The 23,325-nt window shown below is 43.7% G+C and overlaps 1 protein-coding gene across 2 annotated transcripts in view; it reads right to left on the bottom strand.

Annotated features, from left to right (window-relative positions):
- The window catches only part of USP40 (ubiquitin specific peptidase 40), a 570,914-nt gene that overhangs the window by 125,928 nt on the left and 421,661 nt on the right, over nucleotides 1-23,325 (bottom strand). For both annotated transcript variants that reach the window (XM_069225530.1, XM_069225531.1), the window contains one exon: nucleotides 4,196-4,290. In XM_069225530.1, coding sequence (XP_069081631.1) covers nucleotides 4,196-4,290 — 95 coding nt within the window. The remainder of the gene's footprint in view (nucleotides 1-4,195; nucleotides 4,291-23,325) is intronic.

A 23,325-nucleotide genomic window follows, 5' to 3' on the forward strand; every position in this document is an offset into this window, starting at 1 on the left:
TTTTGCATGTATACTGACACTGCAGTCAAAAGTAAACAAATAGAGGTGTATGCCAATCCTGTATTATGCAAATTTAGCAAATATCTAATGAAAGTCTGAACAGATGTTTTCAGAGGGTTCATCAGTTGTCCAAAACCAGAGAAGACAAATACAATCTTTTCCATGTCACAGCTAAGCAAGCTGCTTGGTGGTCTTGTGCATCTCCCACAAGATTTGCATGCACTCCTTTGGAAGAACAGGGGGCAATGACGTTGCCTCATTTTCCTTACCACGTATGGGATCAGAAGTCGTGGAGTAAAAGTGCAGACTAATGTACCTGACCTGTTTTTCCACTATGTACTGCCCATCAACTGTGGGTGTTGGAACATAGAGGCAAAGTTTTGACATTTTCTGTTCTGTTCGGTGGAAAACAGATTAATGGCCGGATTGCTGCATCTTTGAAATACTTGTGAAGCATGTGGGTATTCATTTACATTTGTGGACCTGTTGATGTTTCCTACTTAACAGGTCCGCAAAATTGTTGTCCACTCCTGGGATATACTCGGCTAGTACTAGAATGTGTTTCCAAATTGTCCAATGCCAAATCTTTTGGGTTCCCACAGACAGGAAGGAATGAGGTCCCTTTCATGCTTCTCGATGCAGTACAAGGCTGTCATGTTATCTGCCTTGATAAGTAACCTTTTGTCTTGAATGAGAGGGAGAAATTCCAGGAATGCCAACTGTATTACTTGTGGTCTCCAGGTAATTAATGTGGTGTTTCTGTTCCTCTCATGTATGTTCAGGCTCCCCACCTTAAGAGTGAGGAGTCTGTGGCAATGGCCATTTGTAATAGGGGGTCCAGTACTGGCTTACCCAGCAACACATTTTTTGGCTTCACCATAGGAGAGAGTGCTAGGTTCAGGGCCCTACTAACACTAGATCTTCCCACTGTCCTCTGCTTGTGACCACTGCCTCGGCAAACACTTCTGCAGTGGACACGTATAATTTTGCATGCAGCACTATGGTTATACACAATCAAATCATCTCCAGCATTTTCGTTACTGTTCTCAACGTGAGATCACGTGATGCATTGAAAAAGAGGCAGCAGCCACTGGAATGCCATCACAGTCTCTCCAATTGGGTAGGTAATGGAGCTTGAAACATTTCCTGGAAAAGGTTGAAACTGAAGCAGCATGAGATGTGGCTTTGTAGCCTAGCTATGATGTCTAGATGGCGTAAGACAGGCAATGGCATTTGAGAGTGCTAAGCATTGTTTTTTGCTGCTGCTCTTTATCAGCTGATCCTGTAGGTAACGAAATACATGAATGGCATTTATGCCATGGAGTGCAGCCACCACCGCTAGACATTTGGTGAACACTCTTGGGGCCGTTATGAAGCTGAAGCAAATACTTTGAATTGGCAGTGTTGTCCACTTATCACAAAGCACAGGTGCGCTGGATGAATGGGGATATGAAATGTATCCTTCATGTCTAGGGTCACCATCTGATCCATACAGAGAGCACTGGAACGACATCTTGTTGAAGTGCGCCGACGGGATGTACCAATTGAAGGACCTGATATCTAGGATCGAGCAGAGAATTCTAGCCTTTTTGGGGATAAGGAAGTAGAAGTGCAGTCTCTTTCACCCCACTGGTGAAGGGGTACTGGTTCTATGGGACCATGGTCGGCAGCACCTGCATTTCCTTCTGCAATAGTTATAAGTGGTCTCAATCAGGCCTGAACAAAATTTCCATTATACTTCTGTAATCCTTCATATTTTTTTGGGTTACGAGACATCCCTAAAATTATACCTCATGGTGTAATTCTGTCATGTTTGCACATTCATTTTAGCAGAGGAGCACAGAAACAACGCAAACCACCAGAAAGCACACAGCTGTTTGTAGTACTGATATTTTTTGTGCTTTTCTTTTAGTGTGAAATATGTCCCTCTGTCCAAAGTAGGGTGGTTTCTGCTTTAGAGATCTGGGGCTGCACCCCTCTGAAATGTCTACATATTTTCTGTAAAAAAAATATGAAATACACAGATTTATTTAGAGATAAGATCTCTGAACAATTAAATGAATTTATCTCTAGGTTGCCTGACTCCTGAGAACAAGGAGTCGGAAGCCAGGCAGTAAATCAACTTTCTGCAACGACACATACAACACAGGGTTTACTTTTCTAAAGCCCTTCAGTGCCATGGGTGTCTTTGGTGATATCCACTGTAGGCCACTAATGCTGCCTGCACGGGTGTCTTTGGTGATATCCACTGTAGGCCACTGATGCTGTCAGGCACTGAAGGCTGCATCCCTGCATGAGGCCAGAAGTCATTCACATAACAGTGCAGATCGTAGCTCCTTAGCACAATAGCATGAAATCGGCAGCCCGCGGCACTGATCCTTGAGAGGTGCTTCTCATACACCAGTTTTCCCAGCGATTCTTCAACATTTTCTTGATTCATTAACCTCATCATGAGTATATTCCCCCAATAGTTGCTACTATTGTGTCTTTGCCCTGATGATGACCCTGAAAATGTGTGTATTACAAGGTCGCAATGTCAACAATTATACTTGTGGGTTGATATGACTGACAATGATAATCACTATGCACTCTCATTTAGAAGCTTGCAATAATTAATCTATTTCATCCATCAATCACTAGATATACTCTTTGTACAGCACCTATGCACATCTTCACTGATTTCACTTTACACTTTCACTGCGTCGTATTTGGAGCACTTGCATGATAATTTGATTTATTAAATTAAATTATCTGTTTAATACATATTGAATGATTCTGAATTAGAAATTATTTTTTGTGCCTAGAAAGTCCGAGCTGGTGCCCCCACCCTCCAAGAAGGAATCACTGTTTTGATGTATGCATGTCATTCACAGACATAGATCCTATCCTTTCCCATTCACCATAGGGTAGGATTAGATGTGAGCATGCATGGTAAGTGAGATTTGCTCCTTGTGCTCTGAGATGCCTGGTCACACTGACCTACCCCCTGTGACATCCCAGGCTGTAGGTCGCTGGCCCCTTTTAAAGTGAAGCTACTGTATTTGCTCCCCAGTAAAGTTTATCCAAATACCTGCAGCTTTTGAGGGCGTCAAGCGCAAAGGGAGAAATATGTGTGTTTAGTATCCTGATTTGTGGAATTGCAGAAAAGTGTCAAAAACAAATAAATGCTATGAGTATGCATGCTGAGAAAAAGGAGCGCATACTTGGTGCTTATTAAGGTCCTGATTTATTTAGATTGATTGGTGCAATAGTTGTACAATGTTTTATCCCTACTATGGACGCTTTGGTTTTAAAGGCAGACGCTGTAGCTTGTTAGATGTTTGTGGTTGCGGGATTCTGGGGATCTGGCTCTGTTATACAGCATTAAAACTGATATTAAATAGGTCCCCACCAAACCCTAGATTCACGTATGTCAGCGATGTAGCTCCTGTTTATTTCACATGCATTTCCTAAGTCTTAACTATTTCCATAATTTCTGAGTGTTTTGTGCATCTTATTACTCTTGTATAGTGCAGAATACTTGGAACTGGATCACGCCAGGAGATTATGAAGGGCCGCACCTGAGTTCTGGTGCTGAAGCTGAAGGCAGTGTGAGCCAGTGGGTTGGCCTCTCTGCAGAGCACACAGAGCATTGGTTACGTATTCCAGTTGCAATTGAAATTTTAGGTAAAATGTTTGTGAACGGGCTATGGGGAATGAGGAAGTCCATTCAGGAAAGATTGAAAAGAGAGTGCTAAATAGATAAGAGATGCATTTGGATGAGATGTGGTGAGAAAAAAGGCTTATATGTCAAGTAAAGTGCCAATAACTGTAGAGTGATACTCCTGCTACCGGCCTCAATAATATTTAATTTACAGTCTCATATTTATAGAATTGAAAGATTTTCAATATTAATTATTTACAACAAAATAATTGTTGTTACTCATCTATCTTAAACAGCTAACAACCACTGACAAAGCCAATAGTCCTAGCAGGTTTTAGGTGTATGCCAGTTGTTGTGATATATTTCTGGATTCAGAAACAGAGAAACCAAAATACCAGCACACTATGGGAACCACAGAAATGTAGTTTACATATTTAAGCCATGCTCCCTTTTACAGACCCCCGATTTTTTCATCTCATTTAAAGCCCTGCCTGCACATATTTCTACATGACTGATGAAACATTTGGCGCTGTGCTGTAGTCTCAGACTCACCTGCGTTTTCAGATCTTCCAGTGAACTCTCAAGTGGAATTTCAAGGTCACCTCCATAGCTCAACTCCATCTCGGTGTGTTTCAAATCTGGAGCATCTGCAAAGGAAGCGTGTGATACGAAGAGTGGGAAAAGGGCAAAGCAAGATCATGCAAAACAGCAACACGTGCACAAACAGAAAATAAACACTTGCCATTTACTGTGTAGTAAGAAATGGCCCCGACACTAATGAGCTGAGAAAAAACATGTGCAATATGCACACACCATGCACATGTGGAACTGGACAGTGTCCATGTGAAGTGGGAGATGTCTTGTCACACCAGCACTAGGTTAAAGCTGACAGATGAGAAATACAAACACTGTGTAAACACAGCGTATATGTACACAGACAATGTATATAGTAAGAAATAGCCCAAATAACACCATGCTCACAGAGAAAAGGTGCATGTCATTTACATGATCAAATGAGCAGAAACCAAGGACAAAACAAGAAGCATGCACAAATGGTGCAGGGCCATTCAGGCGCGAGCCAAAGAGTCATCCTTCTGAGATCTGAATATAGGTTAAACTGTCCTATCTCCAAATCTAACATTTCTACTTTACCTATGGTACTGAGCGTAGGTAACACAGTAGCACGGCCTTATGCCAATTAGCACTATCATCAGTACTTTATGATGAAGTTTTATCAATACTGCCTTACCCACAATACGAGTTAAGATTGAGACAAAGTAAGGAAGGCTAAAGCTTTGTCCCGGAGCTTTCCTGAAAGCAGGTTTTATGATCCTATTTGCAGGGGAAGTTATCCGTTGACATTTAAATTAAAAGACGCTATATACACAACAAAGAAAAGAGTACAACCAGCTATTAAAATCCCATACTTTAAGCCACAGAGTTAGTGTCTACCCTTTTCCCGGGGAATGGGCGGCCCGTGAATGGTTGGGTGGGGTGTGTACTGTTTACCATCAGTGCCCGGGGACCACCAGCACACTTGCACCCCAATGAAATACTTTATTTTTTATTTTATTTTTAAACTCACTATAATGGCATTTAAGGAAATAAAAATCCTTCAGAGGAACAATACATAACGACTGCAAATAATGGAACTTTATTATCCAACAGTCAATAAAGTGCGTTTTCAGCATGACTTCCCACATCCCTCACCCAGCAGTCTCTGGATTGGTTGCTATATATCCATCTGTAGGTTAGTAACCTAGGCGTGTCTCTTTTATGGCTGTGTCAATCTGACTCTCTTTTTCCATAGCTTTGATACTGAGTCCGGTAGCACCATATTCTTTTGTGTTTTTGGAAGCATCCCCAAGATGCATAAATCTGAACTTCAAGAATGTGGCAGGTATCGTGCCCAGCCTCATGCCCAAGATAAAAGAAAGTAGCCCTTCCTAGAGGGGTAAACAGTGGGGTAAGCGGTGTCCAGACATCACATATCCCTAATAAGTGTGTAAAGGCTGCAAGTGGAGTTGGCCTCTAGGTGTCTGAAGTTGTGGGTCAAATCTATCGAAATCAACATCCATCATACCAAAATATTCTCATATTATTGACAACCTGGCAGACTGTGAACAAAGAAGATCCAACTAACTGAAGGAAGAACCAGGGCGGCAATGCACAGATTGTGAACAATGTGATGGGCTTACCATGTAAAGATCCTGTTACCAATACCTAATCTACTTATGTGTATGTTACCTGAAACAGACGGTGCTGTCTAATCAGAATTGCTACCCCTCTTGACCACTAATGAAACCTGCATGATAAGCAGTAGCAAATCTGTATCTGCATGGACATCTACAATTGCTACCCAGCATGTGTGCCTTGTGTAGAATGAGTGGGTCGCTCCAATAATGTTTAGCAGCTTTGAGGACTGCCCCCTTATTAAACTTTTTTAGCAAATCCTTAACATTCCCTGTGAGGCACTTGAAAAGTATGGTGGCGGCCTCAGATGGGGGTACTAAACACCATCTGTTTCTACAGAGGTTGATGAACATGAGATGCAGGTGAATACATTGAAATGACCCATGTATGTATCTATGGTATTTCTATAGCGCCAACCTAGCCAAAAGGCAGCAAAACATTGTACATGGTCAAAAACAAGCATAAAGTCACCAACTAAAGGGAGACGCGCTGGGTTGACAATGAGTAGTGTCTTGTGATGTAGTATTCTTTAAGCAGGTGAGAATTCAACTCCTCCCTAAATTGGAATAGAGTTGAGGTGGTCCTGATGGACGCAGGGAAGTTGTTCCAGATGATGGTTGCACAGATGGAAAACGGTTGATGTCTTGTTTTGACTTTCTGACACTTCTCAGTCTGATGAAGTCCTGGCTGTGGGTGTGCTGAGATGCATAAGATATTATGAGCTTCTCTGAAAGATAAGCAGGGCTTCTGGTTGTGACAGCTTTGTAAATGATGCAGCTGGTTTTGAAGATGGTGCAGGATGGTAAGGGGAGACAATGGAGTCTCATCAAAATGCTGGCAATATGATCATATTCCTTCAGGCCCTGGATGAGAAATGTCCGAGCATGTAGGATACCCCTAAGCTGTCCATGTGGTGTCTGGGAGGCCTTGGAGTAGGGAATTAACACCATCCAGATGCAAGAATACAAGGGGTTGAACAGCAGTTCTGAAGTCGCACTGTGGAAGAAATAGTTTGACTTTCTTTAGAAGAGAGAGCTGACTCTGTGTTTTTGGCAAGGTGTTCCTTGAGGCTGAGGTTGGTGTGCAGGGTGAATCCAAATGAAAGATGGGGTTCAAAGCCATCAAGGTTTATTTCAATGATCCAGGTTTGCTTATTTACTGTTTCTGAAAAATAACAGGAATTAAATTTGAGCTTCAAGTAGGTGCTGGATTCCAGGTCTGGATGATGTGCAAGCAGTGATTGAGGTGTAGACTGTCCGAAGCAGAGAAGACTTTATCAAGCAGAGTTGTGTATGATCTGCATATTTATTAATCTTGATGCAGTTATCTGTGAGAAGAACACCAAACACCTCCATATATATAGTTTGAAGATGACAGAATATAGTATGGACCTCTGCAGGACTCCACAGGTGAAAGGGATATTTTATTACCTAAACATGTGAATAAAATGGTGTTGGTTGAAAAGGTAAGAGAACTAGTGAAGGACATTGCAGGTGAATCCCAAGGTGGGATGGTTGACTGTGCCGATGGCAGCTGAGATGTCCTGCGACATCAGTAGTCATCTTCGTCTATGGCAGAGATGGCATTGTCTATGATGTGTAAAGTAGCCGTTTCCTTGCTGTAATATGATCTGAAGCCAGACAGGTAGTGCAGTAGATGGTTTGCACTGATGTGGTTCTTGAATTGAACATGGAGAGCTTTTTCAATGATCTTGCTGATGAATAGTACGCAATGTGCTGGTAGTTTGCGATGTTATTAGGTTCTAGGGAAGGTGTCTTTACACCTGAGAGGATCTGGCCTGAGCGCTTCTGGGAGGCACAGACAAAAGTAAGAGGGGTAAAGAGAGCATTTCAAGAGAGAGGTTTCACAAAGGATGATAAAACATCTTCATGAGAAGTTAGTTTGAGGGAAATAAGTGTGACTGAAAGATCTGTGAGAGTTAGGGTTTTGAAGGCTCACCACTGAAAAATTCAATGGGAAGGGGTGGGTGTAAGAATTGAAGAAGGCCTGGTATCACTGATGTCCTATCTGATATTCAGTTTTCTTTTCTATGTGAAGAGGTGAAAAACATTCTACTTCTGTTGGTGGCTCCATTGATGGTGTTGGTATAGTACTTTAAGTTGGCTGATGTGATGAGCTGTTTTGTGTTTTGATCAGAGGGATTTCAGAATAAAGAGGTCCTCTGCAGTTCAATTTTTCTTCCATATTAATTTCCATCAGTTGATAGATTGTTTATTGTCAGCACGGTCTTTAGAATACCACAGTGCTGCAGGCTTTAGCTTGCACTTGCATGCTGTAATTCTGCATCTCTTTTGCTTGGGGTGGGGTGTGTGTGGTTGGGGGTGGGGTCTTTTGACCTACTGATAGCTGTAGGTTCACCCCACAGTTTGCCTCTCTGCAGCCTGGCGGACCTGGATCTGTGCCAAGATAGGAATGTGAAGTATTCTTAAAAAGGAGCCGCTTGAAGAACAGGGGCAACTTACAGTCTTTTCAGTGGAGAAGGGGTTTGAAAGGTACATGACAGAGGGATGCCCTCCCCACCACCTCAGACTTGGCGGTGCAATAACTAAGGTCAACAGTCAGAGGATGCTGGATTGCCAGAGCCTTCCGATAACTGGTTGAGCAGTTGAGTTCAAGCGACCGGACACACCTGACTGTAGTCTGAACCCGTCGAAGTTAAATCAACAGTCAGGCTATTTGCTGCATCATCATGATAGCCCAAGGCAGAAGAGGATTCGTTCTGCTAATGACCAATCACGGTGGGTCTCCACTTAAGCTCCTTTTAGGGGAACCCAGCTATCAACCAGTCTCCTCACTAAGTGTTCTCCTTGTCTCACCCTCCCACAACTGGGCAGGGTTAACAGTCTGGTGTCCCCCAATCTTACTGCATGCGTATAACTGGCTATTCACAATTACTCTGCATCATCTCTTCAGGAGACATTTTAGGCCTGGCGCCACCGTAATTTCACACTAGTATATTTTTCATTAGTGTTTTCAAGCAGGGACACTGCCTTTATTAATCCTTCCCCCTGTCTGGTGTCACCCCCTCATCCCAGGCTGAAAGGCGTTAGGTCTTCCACACCACCGCTGTATTCAGAGTCATATCTAGAATAGGTTTGCTCAAGGAGGAACACAACCTCCCCTCAGAGCATTCACCGTCCGCAACCTTCTAATGGAAAGCAGACACTCTGGTCTCCTGGGGACTGCTCAATGGATTACCATGGGATGAAGGGTCTCTAACTGTTGGTATCTAGTCAGGATGTTACAGATTTCACAACTGAGCTGCAGAACTCTATAAAGATGTATTTGCTATCTTGACCTCCTATGCCACAGAGCATAGTTTATTTATTTTGGTGGAGTTTCACGAACCACCGTTTGTAACCTTCAGGGGTCTTCTGAGCTTCCCGGAAAAGGAAGAAAACAGTTTGCTGATAAAAGGGGAGGCTGGAGTCTAATTGAGAATGATGGATGAACCACATCCAAAATCTGTCATTCACTATACGCTTGTGCTGAATTCAACTATAGGCTATTCTGAATGCTTCAGCTTATAAGAGTTCACTAAATCGCATATAAGTGGGTGCAAGCTCTACGGCGCTGGCTGAGAGCATTACAGAGACAGGGTCCTCCTACAGCCCAAATGTTGATTTTGCAGGTGGATGCACATCGAGGAAAGGACTCTTGCACGGGTGTATCAAGGTGCTAGTTACATAAACTAGTATTTTCCCTTGGGTACATACCTAGGCAACGAGGCAGGTAATCCCAGCTGAATATCAAAGGTGATAGATGTTAGAAACTCAAGATGTTGTATTATAAGACTACATAGTAATCAACACATCTGTAATGCTCACTGAGTTCTATGAATTAAATGAAAAATAGGACTTCTACTGACAGGCAGGGGAAAAGGATGGCTAACATGGTGCAGAACAAATGAGAAGCTAATAACTTCTGGGGTTGAAATACAAGCTCCCTAGTGACAGCTGCAAGATTTTCTGCAGCTATGTCCTATGAAGTTATTGACTCAAGAAATTTTGGAAATGATTAGGTTTCTACCTTCCTTGAGGACTTTGCATTGGTGCCAGTGCTAAAGCTGAGGTGTATTGTTTCTACATCCTTGCTCCGGTCCAACTGGACAACTCAATGGACTGAAACCTCAGTACCCCAGTTTCAAGCACTGAAAATTAACAAGCACTGGCAAAGTCTCGCCTTTGAATGGTGTTACCCGACCTTTTGGAACTGTGAATTATTGTTTCGGATGCTGTTCAGCATGGGCAAAAAAAAAAAGAAAAACACTACACATGGCAAATACAAAAACACATCAAAAGGGCAAGCCCCAGCATGACCTCGTAAATATGTGAATGCATCGCCATGTATGCATCTTGACACTCTGGTAGCCAGTTTTTTTAACTCTATGGCAGGGGTCTTCAAACTGTGTGTGTGTGTGTCAGGGGGGGGTGCTTTGACCAAAATAAACATCATGCTGATTACAGGGCTTTGTTTAAGCTGAAAAAAAATGAGCCGCAGTAAAGGGCTTTGTAATCTGCCATCACTAAGATGTTTTGTCATTTATATCCAAGATGGGACTATGTGTCAAATGGGAAGAGACTCCAAATACTCTTCAAAACCCCCACCCCACCCCAATAATCATACTGTGAACACTTATACACTGTTTTGCCTGACCAGAACAGTAGGTTTGGTATAATGTGTTTGTTTGCATTTTTAAAACTGTAAAACAACTTAACTGCAATATTTAAATACATCTAGACTTATTTAAACATTGCTAATTTATTAAGACTGATTGTTAAAAATTCGGAAGGGGGGGGGGGGGGGGTGTCAATTACTTTGTTTTCCGACAGGGTGGGGAGGGGGAATGTTCGAAGACCACTGCTCGATGACATGGCCTAGGGTGACAACACACACGAGTCATCAGGCATGTGTGCTTTATGATGATGCTGAGGTGGACATTTTTTTTTTTTTAAGTTACAAGTCTGTCATGGAGAGGTAAATTATAAAAAAATAAAAAGTAGAGTGCGTGAGTGGCCATTATGAACAAAGGGAGTGAGGCGTTGGAAAACTGCAGCTGTTGGGCCCTCAAAAAAAGAAAAAAGAAATAATTTGAAGAGGTAGGGTGGGGAATTAGGTGGGGGGGGGGGTGGAGAGTAGTAAAGCAATTGAATGCTACTGAGTGGCTTTGGGCAAAATTGAGATGGGAAGAGTGATGGGCCAACAGTTAAGTAGAAAGGAATGAAAACACAAAAACAGAAAAAGCAGAGTGGGATAGCAAGCAGGGGACATGCAATGGACAGGCTGAGAGGAGCAGATGCAACATGGAGCACAAGAAGGTAGGAAATGTGAGGGGGAAGAAGTCAAAATTTAGGTTGTGCACGTAGTATTTCGACAGCGGAAATCCAGCCAACAGGCACAGGAGTTCTGTAACAGGTGGAGGCACGTTTTTGCCCCATTGGAAAGTGGCTATGCTCCATGAAAGGGACAAACACAAGAAAAGGAACACAAGCCATAGAATAAAAACCAATCAAATGAGACTGACAAAAAACACCAGGAGAAGATAAGCAGAGGACTGACTCAAAGCTCAGTATAAGAGTATTAGTACTGTATGAAATAAATATTGTAGGTGAGCCCAAAATAATATGCCAATGTCATTCCCAACACTTGATGATCACTTTAACATCTGCCCTAATTTTAAAAACAAGCTTCTAATTTATCTTGTAACCAAATGCTGCTAGTTCTGGGTACCTTGCTTTCCAGTTTAGTGAGACCTGGCCTGGCAGTTCAGGATGGACTGTTCCCACCGGAGCAGGGTCAAGACTGATTTGAATATGGCTTGGTCCAAACCTATGTGGCATGGTGTGCAAAATGGCAATGGACTGGGATGTGGCCCCAGTAGTTACCAGCGGCTAACATTAATTCAAGCATTCCATCCATCACTTTTTTGTATACTTTAGTGTGTTGCCCTAAGTGGGACGGGTACTCCCAGGCATGGGTCCCGTGCACACTGTCACTGGAACCAAGCTATACCTGGCTGATGAGCCCTAACTAGGGCGAAACCCGTCCTGGGCTGTTTGTGTTCCAGTTCAGGGAGGACCTGGCCTGCCAGTTTGGGCTGGCCTGTTCCCATTGGAGCACGATCAAGACTGATTTGCATATGGCTGGGTCCAAACTGAAGTGGCATGGTGGGCAAAAAACGATGGCCTGAGATGCAGTCCCAAGTAATTACCAGTGACTGAGATAAATTCAAGCATTCCATTCATCTTTTTTTGTATACTTCAGGGCTTCCTGGCAGGCATCTTTGCACAGCTTACAATGTGCGTGGTTGTGAGAGAGAAAGACAGATCTGTTCCAGACTTTTCAGTCCACTCCAGCTTGAAGCATACCATGAAGAAAGCTATTTTCATGACATCATAGCTGGGGAGCTTGTGCCGCAAAACAGAGAATTCATGCTCTATCTCCTATTCACTGCTGAGTTGAAATGACAGTTCAATGTTGGTTTACACCCATGGCAGCTTCTTAGTCAAGTTAGCCTTATAAATACTAGATTCACTCAGGTGCATTAACATTTTTAATAGAAAATACCTTGCGACACCTCCACAGCGTACCTCATTGGCACATGCTGCATAAACACAGGGATTGACCTATATAAGAGCTTTGCCACTACTGGCATTATAACTGTATTTCTTTTCTTTTCATGAGCAATGACACGTGTCTTCGGCACGGCCTACTAATGTGGTATAGTGAGAAAGAAATCGAATTTACCTTTGCTTTAGCGCTATCTTGAGGAAATAGAAGAGTACTTGACCCGAACTCAAAGTCTAGAGTGTGTTGAATGGCAGCACTAAGATTGCCTGCATAGGACTCAGATAAGAGACGCAGGGAGCAGGCTGGCAGTACCACAATCAGTAAATGAAACAGTTGAATTAGATACCTGAAGCTCCAGCTGATGAAGTAACGGACCACGTGGGGTCAAACGTTTATAAAGCCTTTAAAGAGAGACAACCTTCAGACTGTGCAAAAGTGAAAGGCATCTCTATCAACGCACAATCTGATGCAGTTAGTTACCGGTCAACACGCTTTTGACGCTTTTTAGGGTAAAAGGATAATTTGTTCTGTTATTTTTGTGTAGGTTAGATATTTCGGCCAAGGCAGGGTAACCTAATAGCTTGAAACCAAATGTCAGTTTTATGTGAAACACTTTGTGGTGAGTGTGATTTGTTTTAAATAATAGCAACACTTACAGCAAAGTATTGCCATATAGTTTAATTGTGCACGTGCTGCAAACACAAATATTGAGCTCTTATGAAGAAACTGAAGTACCTTACACCAGGAGATGAGGCCAACAAATGTACTCAATTAAGTCACTGGTGTGTTTCTGAGTGTTTGAATCCCAGTGTTCAAAGTCAGCCCTGACAGAGAATCGAGCCACAGTCCCCTGAAGTTCAAAACTCGGATAACGTTTCAAATGATTTTTAGTTAAAAAAAAAACAAAAAAACAACAACAAACAAAGGGCAGATTTATTATTGGGCCAGCACTCACTATGGAGCCCATCAACAGCCCTTGTATCGGATTGGCTAGTGTCTCAAATAGCACTGGCTCCCGCTAAGCTCAAATACTTCACCAGTTCTCATTGGCTGCAGGACTTCAGGAACAGAACTTAACTGCAACTGTAAGGAAAATGTTACTTACCTGCAACATTGAGTCTGCAGCTTGCCGTGCTGTAGATTTCCTGCTAGCAAACTCCAGCCGTATAGTGCTGGACACAGACATTGTTAAGTTTTTCCTCTAAGAAGAAGTTTTTTTTCGAGGTAACTCATCCCTTAATGAAACTCACAATGCACCAAAACAAGTACTTTACCTTAGATTGCTTTTCTCCCAAATGGTGAGAGGCAGTGTGTGTAGTGTTGAGAAGCAGGCATTGCGCTGATGATAATATCAGTGTTAATAGGTTAAAAACATTGAAACATAAGCTTGCATCCGGGAGGTGGAGGGGCATGTATATCTACAGCTCACAAAATACAAACCAACAGTTATAGCTAAAACATATTTTCAGCATGTGCTGATGTAGATCACGCTAGTACTGATTGAAAAGCAGTGCCCTCCTCCCTAAACCAGTGACTTGCAAGCAGATGTGGAAGATGTCTGAAACAAGTTATTAAGGACGAGTTGTCCCATCTGTAAACCTTGAAAGACATGAATGCTGACATGCGTTGTGGACCAAAAGAAGTCTGCCAGTGGGATGACTCCTAAGAAGGTCCCGGAGGTTTTTTTTTTACAGGCAAAATGTGCCACAGGTACAGTGTGGTATGTACATTTAGCTGTAGCTTAACACACTTGAAAAAATCATTCTCTGAGGTTTCTTTTTCACAGGTAAAATGTGCCACAGGTACGCTGTAGCATAACACACTTGAAAATTAATCATGCAAGGCCAAACTTGGAGATTGTTTTTCTTTAGTGGGCTGTAGCAAAAGTAATGAAATGCTCTGTTGTCTTATGAATGGACTTTGCATGGTAATTGTAGTACACGAGTGTTCTCTTGACATATAAGATGTGTAGCACTCTTTCAGCAAGTGACAGGTGCAGTGGAAAGAAAATGAAAATGTCACTTACCCAGTGTACATCTGTTCGTGGCATCAGTCGCAGTAGATTCGCATGTTCTGCAATAGCTCGCCATCTGGTGTTGGGCCGGAGTGTTACAAGTTGTTTTTCTTCGAAGAAGTCTTTCGAGTCACGGGACCGAGTGACTCCTCCTTTTGTCTCCATTGCGCATGGGCGTCGACTCCATCTTCGATTGTTTTTCCCCGCAGAGGGTGAGGTAGGAGTTGAATTGTAGTAATAGTGCCCATGCAATGGAGTGACTAAGTATGCACTTATTTAAGGTTGAGATGATACATATATAAATAATTGAAGGTAACTTCCAAACTGCTACAGGCTCCCGGGGAGGCGGGTGGGCACATGCGAATCTACTGCGACTGATGCCACGAACAGATGTACACTGGGTAAGTGACATTTTCAGTTCGATGGCATCTGTCGCTGTAGATACGCATGTTCTGCAATAGACTAGTAAGCAGTTATTTCCCCAAAAGCGGTGGATCAGCCTGTAGGAGTGGAAGTAGTCTGAAATAATGTCCTTAATACAGCTTGACCTACTGTGGCTTGTTGTGCGGATAACACGTCTACACAGTAGTGCTTGGTGAATGTGTGAGGCGTAGACCATGTGGCTGCCTTACATATTTCTTGCATTGGGATGTTTCCTAGAAAGGCCATGGTAGCACCTTTCTTTCTGGTTGAGTGTGCCCTTGGTGTAATGGGCAGCTGTCGTTTAGCTTTAAGGTAGCAGATTTGGATGCATTTAACTATCCATCTGGCTATACCTTGTTTTGAAATTGGGTTTCCTGCATGAGGTTTTTGAAATGCAATAAAGAGTTGTTTAGTCTTTCTGATGTTCTTTGTTCTGTCAATGTAATACATTAATGCTCTTTTGACATCTAATGTATGTAGTGCCCTTTCAGCTACGGTATCTGGCTGTGGAAAGAACACCGGAAGTTCCACTGTTTGATTTAGATGGAACGGTGAAATAACCTTTGGCAAAAATTTAGGATTGGTCCTTAGGACGACTTTATTTTTGTGTAGTTGTATAAAAGGTTCCTGTATAGTAAACGCCTGAATCTCGCTTACTCTTCTCAGGGAAGTAATGGCGATGAGAAATGCCACCTTCCAGGTTAGGAACTGTATGTCGCAGGAGTGCATGGGTTCAAAAGGTGGACCCATAAGTCTAGTTAGGACAACATTTAGGTTCCATGAAGGAACAGGTAGTGTTCTTGGTGGTATAATTCTCCTAAGGCCCTCCATGAATGCTTTAATGACTGGTATTTTATATAGGGAAGTTGAATAGGTAGTCTGCAGGTATGCAGATATTGCTGCAAGGTGAATCTTAATGGAAGAGAAAGCTAGGTTAGATTTTTGTAAGTGAAGCAAGTAACCCACTACATGTTCTGGAGTTGTGTGTAATGGTTGTATTTGATTAATATGGCAGTAGCAAACAAACCTCTTCCATTTACTTGCATAGCAGTGCCTGGTGGATGGCCTTCTTGCTTGTTTTATGACTTCCATACATTCTTGGGTAAGTTGTAAGTGCCCGAATTCTAGGATTTCAGGAGCCAGATTGCTAGATTCAGCGATGCTGGATCTGGGTGTCTGATCTTTTGGTTGTGCTGTGTCAACAGATCTGGCCTGTTGGGCAATTTGATGCAGGGTACCACTGATAGGTCTAGCAGCGTTGTGTACCAGGGTTGCCTTGCCCAAGTTGGTGCTATCAATATGAGTTTGAGTTTGCTTTGACTGAGTTTGTTTACCAGGTAAGGAAGGAGAGGGAGAGGAGGAAAAGCGTAAGCAAATATCCCTGACCAGTTCATCCATAGGGCATTGCCTTGGGATTGTTTGTGTGGGTATCTGGATGCGAAGTTTTGGCATTTTGCGTTCTCCCTTGTCGCAAACAAGTCTATCTGAGGTGTTCCCCAGAGTTTGAAATAAGTGTTCAGTATTTGGGGGTGAATTTCCCATTCGTGGACCTGTTGGTGATCTCGAGAGAGATTGTCTGCGAGTTGATTTTGTATCCCTGGTATAAACTGTGCAATTAGGCGAATTTGGTTGTGAATTGCCCAATGCCAAATTTTTTGTGCTAACAGGCTTAACTGCGTGGAGTGCGTCCCTCCCTGCTTGTTTAGATAATACATTGTTGTCATGTTGTCTGTTTTGACGAGAATGTATTTGTGAACTATTATTGGTTGGAAAGCTTTTAGTGCTTGAAAAACTGCAAGAAGTTCTAGGTGATTGATATGCAGTTTTGTTTGATGTACGTTCCATTGTCCTTGTATGCTGTGTTGATCGAGGTGTGCTCCCCACCCTGTCATGGAAGCATCTGTTGTTATTACGTATTGTGGCACTGGGTCTTGGAAAGGCCGCCCCTTGTTTAAATTTATGTTGTTCCACCACAGAAGCGAGAGGTAAGTTTGGCGGTCTATTAACACCAGATCTAGAAGGTGACCCTGTGCTTGAGACCACTGTGATGCTAGGCATTGTTGTAAGGGCCTCATGTGCAGTCTTGCGTTTGGGACAATGGCTATGCATGATGACATCATGCCTAGGAGTTGTAATACCATCTTTGCTTGTATCTTTTGTGTTGGATACATGCGTTGTATGATGGTGTTGAAATTTTGAATTCTTTGTGGACTTGGAGTGGCTACTCCTTTTGATGTGTCTATTATGGCTCCCAGGTATTGTTGTACCTTGCGTGGCAGAATTTTGGATTTTGTGAAATTGACGGTGAACCCTAGTTTGAAGAGGGTTTGTATGATATGATTTGTGTGATTTGAGCACTCTATTAACGAATGGGCCTTGATTAGCCAGTCGTCTAGATATGGGAACACATGTATTTGCTGCCTTCTGATGTGTGCAGCGACTACCGCTAGACATTTGGTAAAGACTCTTGGTGCGGTTGTTAATCCGAAAGGCAGTACCTTGAATTGGTAATGTATTCCTTTGAATACAAACCTTAGGTATTTCCTGTGCGATGGGTGTATTGGTATATGGAAATAAGCATCCTTGAGGTCTAAAGTTGCCATGTAGTCGTGCAGCTTTAGCAATGGCAATACTTCTTGTAGTGTGACCATGTGGAAGTGGTCTGATTTGATGAAAGTGTTGACTACTCTGAGGTCTAGGATTGGTCTCAGTGTTTTGTCCTTCTTTGGTATCAGAAAGTACAGTGAGTAAACTCCTGTGTTTATTTGTGTGTTTGGCACTAATTCGATTGCATTCTTTTGCAATAGTGCCTGCACTTCTATCTCTAGGAGATTGGAATGGTGTGTTGTTAAATTTTGTGCTTTTGGTGGTATGTTTGGAGGGAACTGTAGAAATTCTATGCAGTAACCATGTTGGATAATTGCTAGAACCCAAGTGTCTGTAGTGATTTTCTCCCATGCTCTGTAATAATGACCTATTCGTCCCCCCACTGGTGTTGTGTGGAGGGGGTGAGTGACATGTGAGTCACTGTTTAGTAGTAGGGGTTTTGGGGCTTTGGAATCTTCCTCTATTTCTAGGGAATTGCCCTCCTCTATATTGTCCCCGAAAACCTCCTCTATACTGTCCTTGGTAACTGGACGGTGTGGCTTGTGAGGTGCTGGCTTGTGTGCTTTGACCCCGAAACCCCCCTCGAAAGGGCGTTTTACGGAATGAGCTGTAATTCCCTCTGCTCTGCGGGGAGTAGAGTGCGCCCATGGCTTTGGCAGTGTCCGTATCTTTTTTGAGTTTCTCAATCGCTGTGTCCACTTCTGGACCGAACAGTTCTTTTTCATTAAAAGGCATATTGAGAACTGCTTGTTGAATCTCTGGTTTAAATCCAGACGTTCGGAGCCATGCATGCCTTCTGATAGTTACAGATGTATTAATTGTCCGTGCAGCTGTATCTGCAGAGTCCATGGAGGAGCGGATCTGGTTGTTGGAGATGGCCTGTCCCTCCTCAACCACTTGTTTTGCCCTATTTTGGAAGTCTTTGGGCAGATGTTCAATGAGATGTTGCATCTCGTCCCAGTGGGCTCTGTCATAGCGCGCAAGTAGTGCCTGGGAGTTCGCGATGCGCCACTGGTTTGCAGCTTGTGCTGCGACTCTCTTACCAGCTGCATCAAACTTGCGGCTTTCTTTATCTGGGGGTGGTGCATCTCCAGATGTGTGAGAGTTGGCCCTTTTCCTAGCTGCTCCTACAACAACAGAGTCTGGTGGCAGCTGTGTTGTGATGAAAGCCGGGTCCGTAGGAGGCGGCTTATACTTTTTTTCCACCCTTGGTGTGATTGCCCTACTTTTGACCGGGTCCTTAAATATGTCTTTTGCGTGCCGGAGCATACCAGGGAGCATAGGCAGGCTTTGGTAGGAGCTGTGGGTGGAGGAGAGTGTGTTGAACAAGAAATCATCCTCGACCTGTTCTGAGTGGAGGCTTACGTTGTGAAATTGTGCTGCTCTAGCCACCACCTGAGAGTACGCGGTGCTGTCTTCTGGTGGAGATGGTTTTGTAGGGTATGCCTCTGGGCTGTTATCTGACACTGGGGCGTCGTATAGGTCCCATGCGTCCTGGTCTTGGTCACCCTGGCTCATGGTGGTGTGAGCTGGGGAGTGTGATGGCGTTTGTGCTGGTGAAACGTTAATCACGGGCGGAGGAGAGGGTGGTGGTGTAACTCTTTTCACCACTTTTGGTTGTGGTGCTTGTTCCGTCTGGAACTCCAACCTTCTCTTTCTCCTAATGGGGGGAAGGGTGCTTATTTTTCCTGTCCCCTGCTGAATGAAGATACGCTTTTGCGTATGGTCCGCATCAGTTGCTTGTAGCTCTTCCTCAAACCTATGCTTCTGCATTTGGGAGGTTAGCGAGTGCTCTTCTGTATAAGAGCCTGAAGCTGGGTCGCTTGCAGTTTGTTTCGGCATCGAAACTTTGTCTGCGTGTTTTTTCGGCTCCGAGGTGACTTTTTTCCTTTTCGGGGCCGAAACCTCTCGGCGTCGATCTGTTTCGGTGCCGCTGTCTCGGCGTCGAGCCGTGTCCACACCGGCATCTCGGTGTCGAGGCTTGTCTCCAGCACTTTCTCGGTCCCGAGAAGGCTGCGTGCCGGTGTCTCGACCGGAGTCGGACGATCTCGGCACTGTTTGGGCCTTTTTCGGTGCCGACGGTCGGTCACCGATTTTATGGGTTGAGCCATGGCCTGGTGGCAGTGGCGTCCCCTGGGCCTTGTAAATGTTTCTTTGTGTGGTTTTCGACGTCTTACTCACGGTTTGTGTATCGTCGAATCCTTCGGAGTCTGAGTCTTGGATCGAGAAGGTACCTTCCTCTTCCTGTTCCTCGAACTCCCGTCGGGCTGTCGGTGCGGACGCCATTTGAAGTCTTCTGGCTCGACGGTCTCGGAGTGTTTTTCGGGACCGGAACGCACGACAGGCCTCGCAGGTGTCTTCGCTGTGCTCAGGTGACAGGCACAGGTTGCAGACCAAGTGTTGGTCTGTGTAGGGGTATTTATTGTGGCATTTGGGGCAGAAACGGAACGGGGTCCGTTCCATCGGCGTTCCTCAGCACGCGGTCGGGCCGACCAGGCCCCGACGGAGGATCGAAAAACTACCCCGAAGGGCACCGTAGCTCTTCGATCTTCGATGCGGTGTTGAATCTAAGTACGCCGATCCCGAACGCAACAATACCGACGAAAATCTTCCGAAATTAACTATTTTTTTCTGTTCCGAAACTCGGAGCGACAGGAACACGTCCGAACCCGATGGCGGAAAAAAAACAATCGAAGATGGAGTCGACGCCCATGCGCAATGGAGACAAAAGGAGGAGTCACTCGGTCCCGTGACTCGAAAGACTTCTTCGAAGAAAAACAACTTGTAACACTCCGGCCCAACACCAGATGGCGAGCTATTGCAGAACATGCGTATCTACAGCGACAGATGCCATCGAACTTGATGTTTCAACAGTGTAACTGATATGGGATGAGGAGATGAAACGCGAGTGCTAGTTTGGAAAACAATCTGAACTTTGTGCACCCGAATGAAATGTTCCACCTGTGTTCCACAGTGAGGACTTGTAGTTTGCTAACTATGTGATTACAATGGGAAAAAAGCTCTTTCCCGCCAGAAACTGCATGTAATGGTTCAAATTGGGGCCTCATGAGCCAGTTGAGAACCAAACACAGGTACAATAAAGGTATTGGTGGTATTCTTTGTGTGATAAGTCTTTTTAGACACTCCATGAACATTTTACCAATAGAAATTTTAAACAAGTATTGATGTTGCCTAGTTTGCACGTAGGCTGCTAGTGGTGCTAAATGGACTCTGATAGAAGTTTGTAATGGCTGTTTGTTCTGGCTAAGGCACTAGTAGGCCATTCTCATCCACGTATGGCACAGCACACTCGTATACTAAATCTGTAAGCCTCTTTTCGAATACGCACACAGATGTCAATTTACCAAAATGCAAGTGGAAGCAGAAGCAACAATTACACATCTGACCCTTAATTTCACTCACACATTTACAAACACACTGCCTCTCATATAAACACATTCTCACCTACAAGCATGCACACACAATACATTTAAAAGCATGTTTAATTTCCCTCAGCTGCCAGGGAGGGTCATAATCCATCTAGCTGTACTCTATTTTTATCACACTAATAGTGAATGATACAGCATTATTCACTATTAGTGTAATAAACAAATTGACAGAAAACAAGGAACGTGGACCCCCAACCAACGCCCCATAAGAAATGGTTGCCCCTGTGTTCCTGGCACTGATTTTCCCACCTCTGAGATCAGGGGTCACAAAGACAGTGCCAGAGGTTGCAAGGGACAAGCCAAAGGCCGCAGCTGCGATCCCTGGTGACCCCTAAATGACATCCATGAATAAGCATACAGTCTTCTGGAACCTCAATGTACTCAAACTCTAAGACTTCAAAATGAAAGGTTCACTCCTTGACATCTGGATGGCACAGCTGACCTTAATGCTCTAGGTCTGTAATGCTATCTTTATTTAACCACTGACTCTATCTTGATCACTGACTCCATTTTGTCCTTAGCTTAACTTCAGGTGCCTGCCGTCACATTGGTGGTACAGGGTTTTTCCACACCAAGCTTGTTTTTCACATAGAACATGTTTGCGCTTCTTTCCACCAGCACCGGGTTGCACTGTGCAGGAAAATAAGATGGGGGATGTGGACAGTAGACGTGATAAGACAGCCTCAGCTTGGGAATGTTTTCAATGTTTTCATTATGGAAACGTACTGCTCTTCTGTCTCTGGTATGCGCACCGGGGCTGGGCCCCTTCCTTTGCGTGTTTTGAACGCAGACCAAGTACAGCCAGAGCTTGAATTTCATAACTTACTCGTAGGGAGGGGGAGGTTGCCAGAACCTTCCTCTTGGGTTTGTTTAAGGTATATAAGTTGGGGAAGCTTGGAACTGAGGCAGAAGGAACTCATTTTGGGGGTGGATGCACTGCCCAAATCAAATCCCATCAGGGAAGGTTCTCCTGTCTCAGCTGTCCAGGGTAGGGTTTCTCAGCTTGACGTTGGCAAGGATGATGTTGGATTTGATCCCCATGGTGATGCATTTTTAGTTGTAATAGAAATATATTTTTGTTCTTTGGTGAGATCATCTGTTTGAGTCACTTCTTTCTTATATTTATATACTGTATATATTAATTGTTGATGTATTGCACTTTTTATGTCTGTCATTGGTTAACTGCTGTGAGTATTTTGGCATTTACACGTTTCACTGCATTCAAGTTAAATACTCATGTTCATATTTTCGTGTGCTTTTATTTTATATCTGGGAAGTATCTTAAAAAGTTCATTACTCAAACTAGGAGTGCTGCATTCCTTAGCATAGGTTTACTCTTAATTTGAAGCAAAGCAGAACAAGGTCTGGAAGCTGTGGCCACTGCTTCAGGGAATGAACAGACATGTATAGTAGGATGGAGTTCTATGGATGTCTTGCTCCAGTGGGAGAGATTAGGGTGAGTTGCATAGGTGCCAGCATCATTTTCCACATCTCATACGGAATCAATAGTGATAGAGGAAAAGAGTAAGCAACTATCCATGAACCGTTCATCCACAGTGTTGCTCTCAGTGTGGGTTCCTGGATGCGAAGTTTGGACATTTTGCATTTCGTGCAGTGGCACAGAGGTATATTGTGGGTGTATCCCATCTTTAAATGTACTGATAAAGTACTTGGGGATTTATCTCCCATTCAAGTGTCTGCTCATGAGACCGGCAGATCAGATCTGTGAAGACATTGTCTACTCTCAGGAGTCCAGTAGAAGGGGAGCCATAAGTCAAATGGCTCAATGCCACATCTGTTGTGCTAAGGAAGACAGTTGGGGCGAGGGTATGCCCCTTGTTTTGGGGTGTAGTACACACCAATCCTGTTGTATGTGAAGAGCCATCAGCTCTGGGAGATTTATGTGCAACCTCTGGATGGTGGAAAGCTCATCCTGCAAACAAGTTAATACCTTTGGAAGTGCTGTGAATAGAACAATCGTTGGAACGGTTTCAGAATTTGGAATGCCTGCGTCGGTCATCTGCCACCATCTATACACAGGCAGACTACTTCCTGGCCCTTTTATGAGCGGGAAATGGGTGATGTGAGCACTGCAGGCTATCCAAATCAGAGACAAATGATGCTGCAATTCCACCATCTGGATGTTGGTACAAGTGAAGTTCTCTTCCGTATTCACAGTCCAATACCACTTCTCAATCTCCACTCAGGTTACACTAGCAAAGTTGTACAAATAGCTAGACTATGGCCAAGTTAGGAAGAAGAACAGCAACACCCATAAAAGTCCAAATGAGTAACACTTTCTTGTTCAGATGGGCTAGCATTTACCCCACTTGCCTCTGTTTTTCTATTTGTCCATCAAAGTGCTGCCTTTTACAAAGGTTCAAATATTTCATTCAATCCTAAGC

Source organism: Pleurodeles waltl, chromosome 3_1, assembly GCF_031143425.1.
Source record: "Pleurodeles waltl isolate 20211129_DDA chromosome 3_1, aPleWal1.hap1.20221129, whole genome shotgun sequence".
Classification (NCBI taxonomy): Eukaryota; Metazoa; Chordata; class Amphibia; order Caudata; family Salamandridae; genus Pleurodeles; species Pleurodeles waltl.